An 18424-nucleotide genomic window follows, 5' to 3' on the forward strand; every position below is an offset into this window, starting at 1 on the left:
AACAACTTTATTTAAGGGAATGGGCTTTACCGGTGGGCTTGGGTTATGGATTTTGTTAAGTGTCATTAATTTGGGCGAAATTGATGTGGGATGGGACTTCTTTTGCTATACTTGCAATCACTTATGTTTTTCTCGTTTCTTGCTTTCTTTTTATTGACAACGTAAGTCATTTCTCTTTTTGGAATAAAAAGGTACCCTGAAAAGGGCTGTTTAGTTTGTCTTTGGTTCTTTTGAAGTGAGTTTACTGTGCTGCTCTGCCCTCTACCTGGTTGCCTCCGTGGCGAATACAGGTTTCAGCCCTAGTTCTCATTGCATTAATTATGCTATGTACCATCCTTAAGGCCTTGTGCGCGGATACTTGCGAATGCAGCAGTGTACGGGTTGCGAAGATGTTTGAAGCTAGCTGGGGATCCTCGCTTATAGTGAATGCTTTCCCAAGACTAATGCTATTATCTATCCATGTCATTAACCGTATGCGTTTGTTTAAATCTTTGATGTAGCCAAACCTCATCCGTGGACAGAGTGAAAAACAGGTACATTTCTTAAAGAGGAAATAAAAACAAAAATTGTGAGCCGATTGAAAGAATTGTTTTGGTTTAATTAAAGCTAACGATTTAGGGTTTCTTTACATACCAAAATATATTTGATCAACGTTTCAGAAATAGGAGAAAAAGAGGGCAATGTGGGGCCTCTTTTTTTTGGGACACCCTGTATGTATTTCTTTTCATTTGTTTGCATATGATGATCTTTGTATGTGTCCAGCGCCTTAGTGCAAGTTTTCTTGGTTTTAGGCGCTATATAAGTTTCAGGGATTGATTGATTTGATTGATAATATGTTCAGTAACAAACTGATCAACCAAGTGAATTAAATTTTGATTTTTGTGTTATATTTCCAGGTTCTATCTACTGTATAGGAGGTATGGATAGCACAGGACATTCCTTAAGCAGTGTAGAAAGATACAACCTAAGCAACGGTCGAGTTAGTATAGAAGCTAGTATGATATCGCCTAGGAGTGGTGTAGGGGTAGCTGTACTAGATGGTACACTATACGACGTAGGTGAGTTTTATGCTATACAAGTGTGTATATTGCCATGAGAGGTGCGGGTTAAAACTATGAACACTATTGGCCTGAGGTGACATCAATAGTAGTATTTTTCTGAGGGGTGTTACCCCTGAAGGATATTAGCGCTAATTGATGTCACTGAGAGACCATAGTTTTAACTGCAGGCTTGAATAGAGGCAGAGTATATTTGTTTTTATCATCTATAGATTCTTTGTTCATTGATTAGTTAAGAGGAAATAGGCCTTCGACTTCACTTAGCCAGTGCCTTGCTAAATGACCACACACAAATGTACGGAGGAGTGTATTAACCTTTGTTTCTGTCATCTCTACAGATGGCTGTTGTATCTAATATGTGACATAAGGCTTGATGAGTCTATTTGTTCTGTGTTGTCATCATTCCTTTCATATGTCTACTTTCAGCGCATTGGGCTATTCCAGTTGAAACCCATAAACCCCCTATGAAAGACATGACCTTAATCTTCCACACAGGTAATTCCAATAATTGAAACTCATGGCTCCGACGGTGAGTTCCAAGGAGCTACCTGTATGTGTCGCTGCGAATTAGCGTGCATTCATCACCATATTCACATTCACATGTACATAGTCGTGGAGTGGACTTTTCGCTGCTCACAGAAATCACTTAAAAATCATCTTTTTAAATATTTCTTTAGACAAAAGCTGATGCATAGAATAAGTTGAGCAGTCACAGGTGACATACATCAGTGACACTGGTTTCTAAAGTTAGTATTTTTCTAGATATACTAATGCAAACTTGCCAAAATAAAACCCTGGAGGCACCCTATAGGAGTATCTACAACTTGAGAACAAGCCCTCAAACGTTCGAAATTTGTAGTTACTACAAATACCACACAGGGGGTGTAGATTTCAAATGGAGTCACTCATTCAGGTAACCCCATTTGAAATTCACACTCCCTGTGTGGAAGATTGAAGTCATGTATTCCATAGGGTGTATGGATTTCAACTGGAATAGCCCATTTGTGATCGTACCATCAAAAGATCTGTTTTGTTAGTATTTTGTAGCAGTTATATTTGTTTTGATACACTACAATGACTAACTAATATATGCTGTATGCATTTTGTTAGTTCCACATCATAAGGCATTTACTAGTACTGTTTGATAGAAAACATTTGACACAGGATCAAGGTTATCTGTGTATAGTAGTACTTAAGGATAAGAAATGGGAAAAAGCTCTTTCATCAAAGTTTCTCTGTCTATTTTTTGCCGTCATTCCTTTTCATATGTCTTCTTTCAATGCATCTCGGATCATGTGTTAGCATTTTGTTTTGCAAGATGCATGATTGACTGCTATGCCATAAGCATCTTGGGTACCATATTTCAAGGTCTGCCCTTGTGAAGTGGGATCAAGGTCATTTGTATTGTAGTACTTATAAGGATGACAAAGGGTATAAAATGCTTTTATCAAGTTACGTCAGGACTTGTTTGATCAGACAATAATCGTAACCAATTAATAAGCAAGAATCTATTAATGAAGTAAATAATGTACATATATCAAATGCTTACAATTATAATGGCATTCAGCAACTTCTAAATATAAAAATACGATCTGAATTATCGATATAATAATGAAGAGTTCAGTGAACTTGTTTTAGACCTACAGGTTCAATCCTTCATTGGGCCTGGGGTGGATTTTTCTCTGATGCATCGTAGGACCCATTAGAATTCAAAGGCATTTTAATTTCAATGGGTTGGCTTTTGCAAAGAGAACATGTGATTTGTATGCAACAAAATGTACTACACACACTGTTAGTAGGTCCATATCAAGGGCGTAGCTTAGTAGTTTACACCAAAAACATTGGCGTATTTTGGGCACATAATAGCCAGTGCGCTGTGTTGAAGGTTTGTGGAGAACGCTCCTGGTATGTAATACAGGGTATCCCTGAAGGAACTGTATTGTCGGAAACTCAATTGTTTGGGTATTTTAATGCCACAACTATACATAACTAAATAATTGTTGTGGTTGAAGAATAAATCAGCTATCACATACTTTTTGAATGTTGACAATTGACCACACCATTCGTGAAATATAAGAACTTTACGAAACTCCCCCATTTTCAGTCCTTTCTACGGATTCAAATATCAATCGATGGACAGTATTCGGAGTGCTAATCACAGCACATCATCAGTGCATGAGGCGTCTGTTTTCATTGATAGATATTTGACTCTGTGGCATGGGCTGAAATTAAGTTTCGTAAAATTCTTTTATTTCAAAAACATAGCGGTCAATTGTCAAAATTAAAAAAGTATGTGATAGCTGATATATTCCTCAACCACATCAGGTATTTAGTTATGTTTGGTTTATGTGTAAAAATGCCCAAACAATTCAGTTTCTGAAGATACAGTTCTTTCAGGGACACCCTGTAGTGATTGATGAGAAGAACAAATAAATTCACAATGGATGGGGACCGCTCAAAACTCCACAAAGAGTTACTTCCAATACAATGGGTTAAAATGTTAAGTGAAATCCATCCAAAGAGAGAGAATGGATGTGGGGGGGGGGTACTACATTGTAACACCCTATGATGCAAACAAATGTCAATCACTTGAAAAGGATATCCCTAAGATATCATCACAGCATCACCATCTGCTGAAGACATTAGTCAATTTAGTGAAAATGTTCCAGGTGAGCGAAAAATAGTGTAATGTTGAAGTTAGCTCTTTATTCATTCTGATTACATGTGATTTGTTGACATTGTCTTCTTGCAGGTGGCTATGATGGCAGTCAGTACTTAAACACAGTAGAAACGTTTGACAGTGTGACACGTAGATGGCATCGAGTGGCTTCCATGCTGCAGGTTAGACGTTATCATTCCGTTGCAGTCCTAGATAATCAACTATTTGCTGTCGGTGGCTACGATGGCGTCAGTGTCTTAGACTCGGTAGAAGCTTATGATCCAAGAACAAATAAGTGGTGTAAGTTTAACTAAACAAGGATTTATTTATTTGCCAAAACCAAAGTCATAGATGCTTGTTTTTAAGGCAACATTACATTAAAATCAGTCCAAACAAGTGTAATAATCAACATATGTTCTACATGTAATATAGTTAAACTTTCATGAAAGCCAAGTCGTAGAATTCCATCTTCAAGCATATGTGCCTCTAAATTAGTGAATATTTTTTAATGAAAGGGACAATTGGCAGACACCCTCAACAAAAACATTACAAAAATAGATTGGTCTGGCAATATAATACATATTTGTACAACTGCCTGTATCAGTAATATAGTTGCTCCAAGTCCAAATAGTATTTTTATAGAGGGTGGCTGCCTTTCATCTCTTTCATCAAAAAAATCCAACAACACTGTAGAGGCATATCTGCTTGTAGGTGGAATTCGGTATTGCTAGATTTTTGTCAGTGTTTCAGGCTTATCTATGACAATTAAATGTATTAAATGTAGTAAGTCTTTAAAAACAAACTATGCAAAATAGTGCATATCATATTAAAGCCACTCAAAAATTTGACTTAAATCTTATATCAAGAAATTAGTGCAATAGCTGCCATGTGTCATATGTGTAGATGTATAAGGTATATTTTTAGGTGTGTACAATGAATATTTCTCCAAAAAAATAATAATGCAGAAATTGTCAAATTTCTATACCTCATGTCGCTTTGAGTTGGCAGTGACATCACTGCGTGTGGTAGGTTGCCGTAAAACGTGTGTGCTGTTCTCGGAATCAACATAATACACTTGCATGAAAAGGCAGTACAATCTGAATCTTAGACATAATTCCCAAACTGGAAGCGACATTTGGTATACAGGACAGCTACTGCAGATAGGGCCTCGTGCATTAACCCTACAATATGTTGCTAAGACCTGCGATAAGACTAGGTGTCTGTAATGCAAGATATATACCACAATATTGAAGAATTTCATGCCAAATTTATTTCACTTATTATTTTTGACATATATTGCAGGGAGAGTTGGTAGTTTAGATACACGGAGGAGACACATAGGAGTAGCAGCTGTACCTGGAAGTATATATGCTGTAGGTGGTAGTGATGGTGCTAGTTATCTTAAAAGTGCTGAAAGATATGATCCCAAAATGAACCAGGTGAGATTGAGATATATGTATGCCATGCATCTGTTTTGAGATTGGTAACACTGGAGTAAATGCCTATAGTGTGTCTCGTCTCAATCAGTGGCAGATTCAAATCAGTGTGTTTAAGTGGTTGCATCACCAGTGTACAGCCAAATCGGCCTTCTACATGTGTGTATACAGATTAGGTTGGGGGTGCGATTCATATCTGCCACTGCAAAATCCAACATGGGGTTACTCTCAATGACAGACGGGAGAGGCTATAGTTTGAGTGGGTGCATTGTCACTTTTATTGATAATGAAGGCACAGGTTTATAACTAGTATGGTATGGACAAAGTCTTTGTCATACATAGTATCATGTCATATAATTTCATTCAAATGAGGATGCAAATTGGTTATTTGCTTCCATCTTTTTTCTTCCTCATTAAAAGATGACAAGATGAAGTTCATCATCAAGAGATGAAAGCATGAAGATGTAGCCATTTATCCAACTTATTAGCTGTTTCATTGACATCAGTTGACCATGAATTTTTCTGATACGGGGCTATTCCAATTGCAATCCATACACCACTACGGAAGACACGATCTTAATCTCCCACACAGGGAGTGTAGATTTCAAATGGAGTCACCCATTCAGGCAAACCTATTTGAAATTCACACTCACTGTGTGAAAGATTAAGATTAATTATGGATTTCAACTGGAATAGCCCAATTTCTGAAATCCTTTGGAAAAGAAACACCATGAAATAAGTCATCAACACCATTGTGTATTCTGGACTCTACCGTGCATTCTTGAAACGACATTAAAGACATAATGCGTGTCCAATAGTATCGAAAATGGGCACTGGCGTTTCTGACAAAGCAGTTGGGGTTTTTGTGAATTTCCGAAAATGTCAATTAATGAAGTGAAGATGAAGAGGAATCAAGTTGTTGGTTGTATATATTGTGTCAGTTTTCAAGATGGCAAGGGATAAAAAATTGCCAAACAAAGGTAAAGAATTTCAGCAGCAAATTTTCATAATGAACTTTTTTGCCTCCATTCTATACTCTTCGTTTCGTATGTAGTATATGAAACTGTTGAGAGTGTTGTTGGATATGAGACACAAGCATGCTACAAAACTAAAATTTGGTATAAGGGGAGGACCATCTTCTCCTGCAAATAAGTGATAGTAGTTGGCATCTATCATAATGGGTAATACACACACTATCAAACACACAGTCATTAGAAAGCATGTGGTGTAAGCTTTTCTGTTCCTACGATTACGAAGCGCCTGGTCATGGTTTTGTGCCGCCGCAATCTGACGAGAGTGTTGTCTGGATACAACAAACATTTTCAAAAAGAGTATGATCGAGAGAAGAATGGGCATAAACAAAGTGGTTACTACCCACCCAGTAACGTAGGTAATCTACGCCTGATATGATATTGTGTAAAGTTCTGACCGTGGCCTAGAAAAGCATATATGATATCCATTCACATATGCACTGATTCTTCCAGGAATGTAGTTCAGGACGACTCCACAAAACACTGCAGTGATCCATATTGCAGCAAAACCAATTTTAGCCCGTAAATCTGTCATTATGCTGTGGTAATGCATAGGTTTTATCACAGCTATGTATCGCTCCAAATTGACTGCTAGTAACGATAGACAACTGCTTGTGAAAAGAAGTTCCACTAAGGTAGCACATATAGAACACACAATCTCCCCAAATGGCCATGAATCCAAAACAGTGGCTCCAAACATGGGTATTTGAACAGAAATGGCTGTACACAAGTCGGTACATGTCAGTGAAGACATGAAAAGTTTTGTAGCATAATTAAGTTTTTGGTGTTGGATAAGAACAATGAGACATAGCGAGTTACAAAGCAAGTTGCTGAATATGATCACTGCCATAAGAGAGGTGTAAATCAAATACCAAGGGGTATTATTATGACACCCTTCAGCTTGATTGGAACAATTCATTGTGTATGTGGCTCTGGTCGGGAAAAGTTGACATATATTAAAGATACTACCAATAGTGGAAGTTCAATTAAGTTGTTGAAAATAGCACATTGTATAAACACATAACGCCTTGCTACTCTTCAATGCATGATGGTGATCAGATCAGAATGGTCCTGAACACTCCATAAACATTTTACCAATGTTGAATGATGCACTGCTGATTAGTTGGGTACCCTTGTTGTAAGTATTTATAAATAAACCATCACAGCCAGGATTTGGCAAACTGGAAAATCCTCGTTGAAGAAAATAGCAGTGTTGCTCAACATTTCCCCTTAAAATGCTGCAAATTAAAACATGTGTTGCTTGCTACAGCTACTGGACTTAATAATTTGTCAATTAGGAGAAATCGATAAGTGGGTTACACACAGGTTGCCAGATCATTGGTGCAGCAATCAACACATCAAGACAGCGGTTTTCTAGCGATCCAATTTGGTGCCAAAAAAAAAAAAAACATCAATTAATTTTTATCAATTATGGTAATACTTTTCAGTATGGAATGGAACAGTTATTATTTAAATTTGCTCACACTATTTAGCTGATCATTTAGTAGAATGTTGATGCAATTTGAAGACTACTTAAAAAAGAACAAAATCAAAATCAGTAACAATATATAATATAATATAATATAAAAGGATTGTGTAAAAAAAAAAGTTGCACCATGACTCTTGCAAAAGGAGCCCAATATATGGTAAGGAACACGTTCAGATGCACCGGTTTATTTCAAAATAGCCCAATTGTATGGACAAAGCTTTGATTGGCAATAATGGCAAGATAATAATCTACCATGGCTGTCATTGGGCTGTTCCAGTTGAAATACATATACCCTCTATGGAAGATAATGTCCTTAATCTCCCACACAGGGAGTGTAAATTAAAATGGAGTTACCTGACTGGGGGACTTCATTTGAAATCTACACCCTCTGTGTGTCGGAGACTAAGGTCATGTCTTCCATGGGGGGTGTATGGATTTCAACTGGAATATCCTGTCATGTTATCAAATCCTGACATGCAACATCAAATTCTTATTGCTATATTGATTTCCATCAAGCTAAGTCCTTTCAAACACCTTGTGTACACAGTGTCAAGTGCAGATACGTTCAGCCACTTGTAGGTTGCTATAATCAATTCAGTTCCAAAAAAGCAATGGCAGATTCAAATCAGTGTGTTTAAGTGGTTGCATCACCATTGTACAGCCAAATCGGCCTTCTACATGTGTGTATACAGATTAGGTTGGGGGTGCGTTTTTGTCTTTGTCATCATGTCATGTATTAAATTTCATTAAAATGAGGAGGCAAATTGGTTATTTGCTTCCATCTTTTTTCTTCCTCATTAAAAGATGACAAGATGAAGTTCATCATCAAGAGATGAAAGCATGAAGATGTAGCCATTTATCCAACTTATTAGCTGTTTCATTGACATCAGTTGACCATGAATTTTTCTGATACGGGGCTATTCCAATTGCAATCCATACACCACTACGGAAGACATGATCTTAATCTCCCACACAGGGAGTGTAGATTTCAAATGGAGTCATCCATTCAGGCAAACCTATTTGAAATTCACACTCACTGTGTGAAAGATTAAGATTAATTATGGATTTCAACTGGAATAGCCCAATTCCTTTGGAAAAGAAACACCATAAAATAAGTCATCAACACCATTGTGTATTCTGGACTCTACCGTGCATTCTTGAAATGGCATCAAAGTCATAATGTGTGTCCAGTAGTATCAAAAATGTGCACTGGCATTGGTGATGAAGCAGTTGAGGTTTCTTTTACAAAAATGTCAAGATCCATTTTGGGTTCATTCAGGTTCATCCAGGATTCTGTCCACTAAACCTGCTGTTACCCAAGGTCAGCACAAAAGCAAGCAGTCGCGAAAGCAGGCAATACAGCCTTTCTTTGCTCATATTTACTATTTCAGTTTTCAAGACAAGTGATAAAAATTGCCAAACAAAAGTAAAGAATTTCAGCAGCAAATTTTCATAATGAACTTTTTACCTCCATCCTATACTCTTCATTTCAGTATGTAATATATGAAACTGTTGAGAGTATTGTTGCAGATAAGACAAAAGCATGCTATAAAACTAAAATATGGTATAAAAGGAGAAGCATTTTCTCTTGCAAATAAGTGATAGTAGTTGGCATCTATCATAATGGGTAATACACACACTATCAAACACACAGTCATTAGAAAGCATGTGGTGTAAGCTTTTCTGTTCCTCACGACACGGGCGCCTGGTCATGGTTTTGTGCCGCATAATCTGACGAGAGTGTTGTCTGGATACAACAAACATTTTCAAAAAGAGTATGATCGAGAGAAGAATGGGCATAAACAAAGTGGTTACTACCCACCCAGTACGTAGGTAATCTACGCTCTGATATGATATTGTGTAAAGTTCTGACCGTAGCCTAGAAAAGCATATATGATATCCATTCACATATGCACTGATTCTTCCAGGAAAGTAGTTCAGGACGACTCCACAAAACACTGCAGTGATCCATATTGCAGCAAAACAAATTTTAGCCCGTAAATCTGTCATTATGCTGTGGTAATGCATCGGTTTTATCACAGCTATGTATCGCTCCAAATTGACTGCTAGTAACGATAGACAACTGCTTGTGAATAGAAGTTCCACTAAGGTAGCACATATAGAACACGCGATCTCCCCGAATGGCCATGAATCCAAAACGGTGGCTCCAAACATGGGTATTTGAACAGAAATGGCTGTGCACAAATCAGTACATGTCAGTGAAGACATGAAAAGTTTTGTAGCATAATTAAGTTTTCGGTGTTGAATAAGAACAATGAGACATAGCGAGTTACAAAGCAAGTTGCTGAATATGATCACTGCTATTAGAGAGGTGTAGATCAAATACCAAGGGGTACTATGGCACCCTTCAGCTTGATTGGAACAATTCATTGTGTATGTGCCTCTGGTCGGGAAAAGTTGACATTATATTAAAGATACTACCAATAGTGGAAGTTCAATTAATGTTGTTGAAAATAGCACATTGTATAAACACATAACGCCTTGCTACTCTTCAATGCATGATGGTGATCAGATCAGAATGGTCCTGAACACTCCATAAACAATTTACCAATGTTGAATGATGCACTGCTGATTAGTTGGGTACCCTTGTTGTAAGTATTTATAAATAAACCATCACAGCCAGGATTTGGCAAACTGGAAAATCCTCGTTGAAGAAAATAGCAGTGTTGCTCAACATTTCCCCTTAAAATGCTGCAAATTAAAACATGTGTTGCTTGCTACAGCTACTGGACTTAATAATTTGTCAATTAGGAGAAATCGATAAGTGGGTTACACACAGGTTGCCAGATCATTGGTGCAGCAATCAACACATCAAGACAGGGGTTTTCTAGCGATCCAATTTGGTGCCAAAAAAAAAAAAACATCAATTAATTTTTATCAATTATGGTAATACTTTTCGTATGGAATGGAACAGTTATTATTTAAATTTGCTCACACTATTTAGCTGATCATTTAGTAGAATGTTGATGCAATTTGAAGACTACTTAAAAAAGAACAAAATCAAAATCAGTAACAATATATAATATAATATAATATAAAAGGATTGTGTAAAAAAAAAAGTTGCACCGTGACTCTTGCAAAAGGAGCCCAATATATGGTAAGGAACACTTTCAGATGCACCGGTTTATTTCAAAATAGCACAATTGTATGGACAAGGCTTTGATTGGCAATAATGGCAAGATAATAATCTACCATGGCTGTCATTGGGCTGTTCCAGTTGAAATACATATACCCTCTATGGAAGATAATGTCCTTAATCTCCCACACAGGGAGTGTAAATTAAAATGGAGTTACCTGACTGGGTGACTTCATTTGAAATCTACACCCTCTGTGTGTCGGAGACTAAGGTCATGTCTTCCATGGGGGTGTATGGATTTCAACTGGAATATCCTGTCATGTTATCAAATCCTGACATGCAACATCAAATTCTTATTGCTATATTGATTTCCATCAAGCTTAGTCCTTTCAAACACCTTGTTTACATAGTGTCAAGTGCAGATACGTTCAGCCACTTGTAGGTTGCTATAATCAATTCAGTTCCAAAAAAGCAGTGGCAGATTCAAATCAGTGTGTTTAAGTGGTTGCATCACCAGTGTACAGCCAAATCGGCTTTCTACATGTGTGTATACGGATTAGGTTGAGGGTGCGATTTTGTCTTTGTCATCATGTCATGTATTAAATTTCATTAAAATGAGGAGGCAGATTGGTTATTTGCTTCCAATTTTTTTCTTCCTCATCAAAGATGACAGGATGAAGTTTATCTTCATCAGGAGATGAAAGTATGAAGATGTAACCATTTATCCAACTTATTAGCTGTTCCATTGACATCAGTTGACCATGAATATTTTTGATACTGGGTTATTCCAGTTGAAATCCATACATCCCTACGGAAGACATGATCTTAATCTCCCACACGGGGGTGTAGATTTCAAATGGAGTCATCCATTCAGGTAAACCTATTTGAAATTCACACTCGCTGTGTGAAAGATTAAGATTAATTATGGATTTCAACTGGAATAGCCCAATTTCTGAAATCCTTTGGAAAAGAAACACCATGAAATAAGTCATCAACACCATTGTGTATTCTGGACTCTACCGTGCATTCTTGAAATGGCATCAAAGTCATAATGTGTGTCCAGTAGTATCAAAAATGTGCACTGGCATTGGTGATGAAGCAGTTGAGGTTTCTTTTACAAAAATGTCAAGATCCATTTTGGGTTCATTCAGGTTCATCCAGGATTCTGTCCGCTAAACCTGCTGTTACCCAAGGTCAGCACAAAAGCAAGCGGTCGCGAAAGCAGGCAATACAGCCTTTTTTTGCTCATATTTACTATTTCAGTTTTCAAGACAAGTGATAAAAATTGCCAAACAAAAGTAAAGAATTTCAGCAGCAAATTTTCATAATGAACTTTTTTACCTCCATCCTATACTCTTCATTTCGTATGTAATATATGAAACTGTTGAGAGTATTGTTGCAGATAAGACAAAAGCATGCTATAAAACTAAAATATGGTATAAAAGGAGAACCATTTTCTCCTGCAAATAAGTGATAGTAGTTGGCATCTATCATAATGGGTAATACACACACTATCAAACACACAGTCATTAGAAAGCATGTGGTGTAAGCTTTTCTGTTCCTACGATTATGAAGCGCCTGGTCATGGTTTTGTGCCGCCGCAATCTGACGAGAGTGTTGTCTGGATACAACAAACATTTTCAAAAAGAGTATGATCGAGAGAAGAATGGGCATAAACAAAGTGGTTACTACCCACCCACTACGTAGGTAATCTACGCTCTGATATGATATTGGGTAAAGTTCTGACCGTGGCCTAGAAAAGCATATATGATATCCATTCACATATGCACTGATTCTTCCAGGAATGTAGTTCAGGACGATTCCACAAAACACTGCAGTGATCCATATTATAGCAAAACCAATCTTAGCCCGTAAATCTGTCATTATGCTGTGGTAATGCATAGGTTTTATCACAGCTATGTATCGCTCCAAATTGACTGCTAGTAACGATAGACTACTACTTGTGAAAAGAAGTTCCACTACGGTAGCACATATTGAGCATGCGACCTCCCAAATGGCCATGAATCCAAAACGGTGGCTCCAAACATTGAATTTGCACAAAATGGCGAAGCTCAAGTCGTTACATGTCAGTGAAGACATGAAAAGTTTTGTAGCATAATTAAGTTTTCGGTGTTGGATAAGAACAATGAGACATAGCGAGTTACAAAGCAAGTTGCTGAATATGATCACTGCCATAAGAGAGGTGTAAATCAAATACCAAGGGGTATTATTATGACACCCTTCAGCTTGATTGGAACAATTCATTGTGTATGTGGCTCTGGTCGGGAAAAGTTGACATATATTAAAGATACTACCAATAGTGGAAGTTCAATTAATGTTGTTGAAAATAGCACATTGTATAAACACATAACGCCTTGCTACTCTTCAATGCATGATGGTGATCAGATCAGAATGGTCCTGAACACTCCATAAACAATTTACCAATGTTGAATGATGCACTGCTGATTAGTTGGGTACCCTTGTTGTAAGTATTTATAAATAAACCATCACAGCCAGGATTTGGCAAACTGGAAAATCCTCGTTGAAGAAAATAGCAGTGTTGCACAACATTCTCCCTTACAATGCCACAAACTAAAACATGTGTTGCTTGCTACAGCTACTGGACTTAATAATTTGTCAATTAGGAGAAATCGATAAGTGGATTACACACAGGTTGCCAGATCATTGGTGCAGCAATCAACACATCAAGACAGCGGTTTTCTAGCGATCCAATTTGGTGAAAAAAAAAAAAAAACATCAATTAATTTTTATCAATTATGGTAATACTTTTCGTATGGAATGGAACAGTTATTATTTAAATTTGCTCACACTATTTAGCTGATCATTTAGTAGAATGTTGATGCAATTTGAAGACTACTTAAAAAATAACAAAATCAAAATCAGTAACAATATATAATATAATATAAAAGGATTGTGTAAAAAAAAAAGTTGCACCGTGACTCTTGCAAAAGGAGCCCAATATATGGTAAGGAACACTTTTAGATGCACCGGTTTATTTCAAAATAGCCCAATTGTATGGACAAGGCTTTGATTGGCAATCATGGCAAGATAATAATCTACCATGGCTGTCATTGGGCTGTTCCAGTTGAAATACATATACCCTCTATAGAAGATAATGTCCTTAATCTCCCAAACAGGGAGTGTAAATTAAAATGGAGTTACCTGACTGGGTGACTTCATTTGAAATCTACACCCTCTGTGTGCCGGAGACTAAGGTCATGTCTTCCATGGGGGGGGGGGGTGTATGGATTTCAACTGGAATATCCTGTCATGTTATCAAATCCTGACATGCAACATCAAATTGTTATTGCTATATATTGATTTCCATCAAGCTAAGTCCTTTCAAACACCTTATGTACACAGTGTCAAGTGCAGATACGTTCAGCCACTTGCAGGTTGCTATAATCAATTCAGTTCCAAAAACGCAGTGGCAGATTCAAATCAGTGTGTTTACATGGTTGCATCACCAGTGTACAGCCAAATCGGCCTTCTACATGTGTGTATACGGATTAGGTTTGGGTGCGATTTTGTCTTTGTCATCATGTCATGTATTAAATTTCATTAAAATGAGGAGGCAGATTGGTTATTTGCTTCCAATTTTTTTCTTCCTCATCAAAGATGACAGGATGAAGTTTATCTTCATCAGGAGATGAAAGTATGAAGATGTAGTCATTTATCCAACTTATTAGCTGTTTCATTGACATCAGTTGACCATGAATTTTTTTGATACTTGGCTATTCCAGTTGAAATTCATACACCCCCTACGGAAGACATGATCTTAATCTCCCACACGGGGGTGTAGATTTCAAATGGAGTCATCCATTCAGGTAAACCTATTTGAAATTCACACTCGCTGTGTGAAAGATTAAGATTAATTATGGAACTGGAATAGCCCAATTCCTTTGGAAAAGAAACACCATAAAATAAGTTATCAACACCAGTGTGTATTCTGGACTCTACCGTGCATTCTTGAAATGGCATCAAAGTCATAATGTGTGTCCAGTAGTATCAAAATTGTGCACTGGCATTGGTGATGAAGCAGTTGAGGTTTCTTTTACAAAAATGTCAAGATCCATTTTGGTTTCATTCAGGTTCATCCAGGATTCTGTCCACTAAACCTGCTGTTACCCAAGGTCAGCACAAAAGCAAGCGGTCGCGAAAGCAGGCAATACAGCCTTTCTTTGCTCATATTTACTATTTCAGTTTTCAAGACAAGTGATAAAAAATTGCCAAACAAAAGTAAAGAATTTCAGCAGCAAATTTTCATAATGAACTTTTTTACCTCCATCCTATACTCTTCATTTCGTATGTAATATATGAAACTGTTGAGAGTATTGTTGCAGATAAGACAAAAGCATGCTATAAAACTAAAATATGGTATAAAAGGAGAAGCATTTTCTCTTGCAAATAAGTGATAGTAGTTGGCATCTATCATAATGGGTAATACACACACTATCAAACACACAGTCATTAGAAAGCATGTGGTGTAAGCTTTTCTGTTCCTCACGATTACTGAAGCGCCTGGTCATGGTTTTGTGCCGCGCAATCTGACGAGAGTGTTGTCTGGATACAACAAACATTTTCAAAAAGAGTATGATCGAGAGAAGAATGGGCATAAACAAAGTGGTTACTACCCACCCAGTACGTAGGTAATCTACGCTCTGATATGATATTTTGTAAAGTTCTGACCGTGGCCTTGAAAAGCATATATGATATCCATTCACATATGCACTGATTCTTCCAGGAATGTAGTTCAGGACGACTGCACAAAACACTGCAGTGATCCATATTATAGCAAAACCAATCTTAGCCCGTAAATCTGTCATTATGCTGTGGTAATGCATCGGTTTTATCACAGCTATGTATCGCTCCAAATTGACTGCTAGTAACGATAGACTACTGCTTGTGAAAAGAAGTTCCACTACGGTAGCACATATTGAGCATGCGACCTCCCCAAATGGCCATGAATCCAAAACAGTGGCTCCAAACATGGGTATTTGAACAGAAATGGCTGTGCACAAATCAGTACATGTCAGTGAAGACATGAAAAGTTTTGTAGCATAATTAAGTTTTCAGTGTTGAATAAGAACAATGAGACATAGCGAGTTACAAATCAAGTTGCTGAATATGATCACTGCCATAAGAGAGGTGTAAATCAAATACCAAGGGGTATTATTATGACACCCTTCAGCTTGATTGGAACAATTCATTGTGTATGTGGCTCTGGTCGGGAAAAGTTGACATATATTAAAGATACTACCAATAGTGGAAGTTCAATTAATGTTGTTGAAAATAGCACATTGTATAAACACATAACGCCTTGCTACTCTTCAATGCATGATGGTGATCAGATCAGAATGGTCCTGAACACTCCATAAACAATTTACCAATGTTGAATGATGCACTGCTGATTAGTTGGGTACCCTTGTTGTAAGTATTTATAAATAAACCATCACAGCCAGGATTTGGCAAACTGGAAAATCCTTGTTGAAGAAAATAGCAGTGTTGCTCAACATTTCCCCTTAAAATGCTGCAAATTAAAACATGTGTTGCTTGCTACAGCTACTGGACTTAATAATTTGTCAATTAGGAGAAATCGATAAGTGGGTTACACACAGGTTGCCAGATCATTGGTGCAGCAATCAACACATCAAGACAGCGGTTTTCTAGCGATCCAATTTGGTGCCAAAAAAAACCAAAACATCAATTAATTTTTATCAATTATGGTAATACTTTTCGTATGGAATGGAACAGTTATTATTTAAATTTGCTCACACTATTTAGCTGATCATTTAGTAGAATGTTGATGCAATTTGAAGACTACTTAAAAAAGAACAAAATCAAAATCAGTAACAATATATAATATAAAAGGATTGTGTAAAAAAAAAAAAGTTGCACCGTGACTCTTGCAAAAGGAGCCCAATATAATAGTAAGGAACACTTTCAGATGCACCGGTTTATTTCAAAATAGCCCAATTGTATGGACAAGGCTTTGATTGGCAATCATGGCAAGATAATAATCTACCGTGGCTGTCATTGGGCTGTTCCAGTTGAAATACATATACCCTCTATGGAAGATAATGTCCTTAATCTCCTACACAGGGAGTGTAAATTAAAATGGAGTTACCTGAATGGGTGACTTCATTTGATATCTACACCCTCTGTGTGTCGGAGACTAAGGTCATGTCTTCCATGGGGGGGGGGGGTGTATGGATTTCAACTGGAATATCCATCATGTTATCAAATCCTGACATGCAACATCAAATTGTTATTGCTATATTGATTTCCATCAAGCTAAGTCCTTTCAGACACCTTATGTAAACAGTGTCAAGTGCAGATACGTTCAGCCACTTGCAGGTTGCTATAGTCGATTCAGTTCCAAAAAAGCAGTGGCAGATTCAAATCAGTGTGTTTAAGTGGTTGCATCACCAGTGTACAGCCAAATCGGCCTTCTACATGTGTGTATACGGATTAGGTTGGGGGTGCGATTTTGTCTTTGTCATCATGTCATGTATTAACTTTCATTAAAATGAGGAGGCAGATTGGTTATTTGCTTCCAATTTTTTTCTTCCTCATCAAAGATGACAGGATGAAGTTTATCTTCACCAGGAGATGAAAGTATGAAGATGTAGTCATTTATCCAACTTATTAGCTGTTCCATTGACATCAGTTGACCATGAATATTTTTGATACTGGGTTATTCCAGTTGAAATCCATACATCCCTACGGAAGACATGATCTTAATCTCCCACAAGGGAATGTGAATTTCAAATGGAGTCATCCATTTAGGTAAACCTATTTGAAATTCACACTCACTGTGTGAAAGATTAAGATTAATTATGGATTTCAACTGGAATAGCCCAATTTCTGAAATCCTTTGGAAAAGAAACACCATAAAATAAGTCATCAACACCATTGTGTATTCTGGACTCTACCGTGCATTCTTGAAATGGCATCAAAGTCATAATGTGTGTCCAGTAGTATCAAAAATGTGCACTGGCATTGGTGATGAAGCAGTTGAGGTTTCTTTTTCAAAAATGTCAAGATCCATTTTGGGTTCATTCAGGTTCATCCAGGATTCTGTCCACTAAACCTGCTGTTACCCAAGGTCAGCACAAAAGCAAGCGGTCGCGAAAGCAGGCAATACAGCCTTTCTTTGCTCATATTTACTATTTCAGTTTTCAAGACAAGTGATAAAAATTGCCAAACAAAAGTAAAGAATTTCAGCAGCAAATTTTCATAATGAACTTTTTTACCTCCATCCTATACTCTTCATTTCGTATGTAATATATGAAACTGTTGAGAGTATTGTTGCAGATAAGACAAAAGCATGCTATAAAACTAAAATATGGTATAAAAGGAGAACCATTTTCTCTTGCAAATAAGTGATAGTAGTTGGCATCTATCATAATGGGTAATACACACACTATCAAACACACAGTCATTAGAAAGCATGTGGTGTAAGCTTTTCTGTTCCTCACGACACAAGCGCCTGGTCATGGTTTTGTGCCATAATCTGACGAGAGTGTTGTCTGGATACAACAAACATTTTCAAAAAGAGTATGATCGAGAGAAGAATGGGCATAAACAAAGTGGTTACTACCCACCCAGTACGTAGGTAATCTACGCTCTG

At 37.2% G+C, this 18424-nt stretch overlaps 1 protein-coding gene across 1 annotated transcript in view; it reads left to right on the top strand.

Moving 5' to 3' along the window:
• Positions 1 to 18424, top strand: part of LOC140160968 (kelch-like protein 18) — a 116612-nt gene that overhangs the window by 82573 nt on the left and 15615 nt on the right. The window contains exons 6-8 of the mRNA XM_072184323.1: positions 897 to 1058; positions 3811 to 4017; positions 5020 to 5156. Of these exons, the coding sequence (XP_072040424.1) occupies positions 897 to 1058; positions 3811 to 4017; positions 5020 to 5156 (506 nt within the window). The remainder of the gene's footprint in view (positions 1 to 896; positions 1059 to 3810; positions 4018 to 5019; positions 5157 to 18424) is intronic.

Source organism: Amphiura filiformis, chromosome 9 (assembly GCF_039555335.1).
Source record: "Amphiura filiformis chromosome 9, Afil_fr2py, whole genome shotgun sequence".
Classification (NCBI taxonomy): Eukaryota; Metazoa; Echinodermata; class Ophiuroidea; order Amphilepidida; family Amphiuridae; genus Amphiura; species Amphiura filiformis.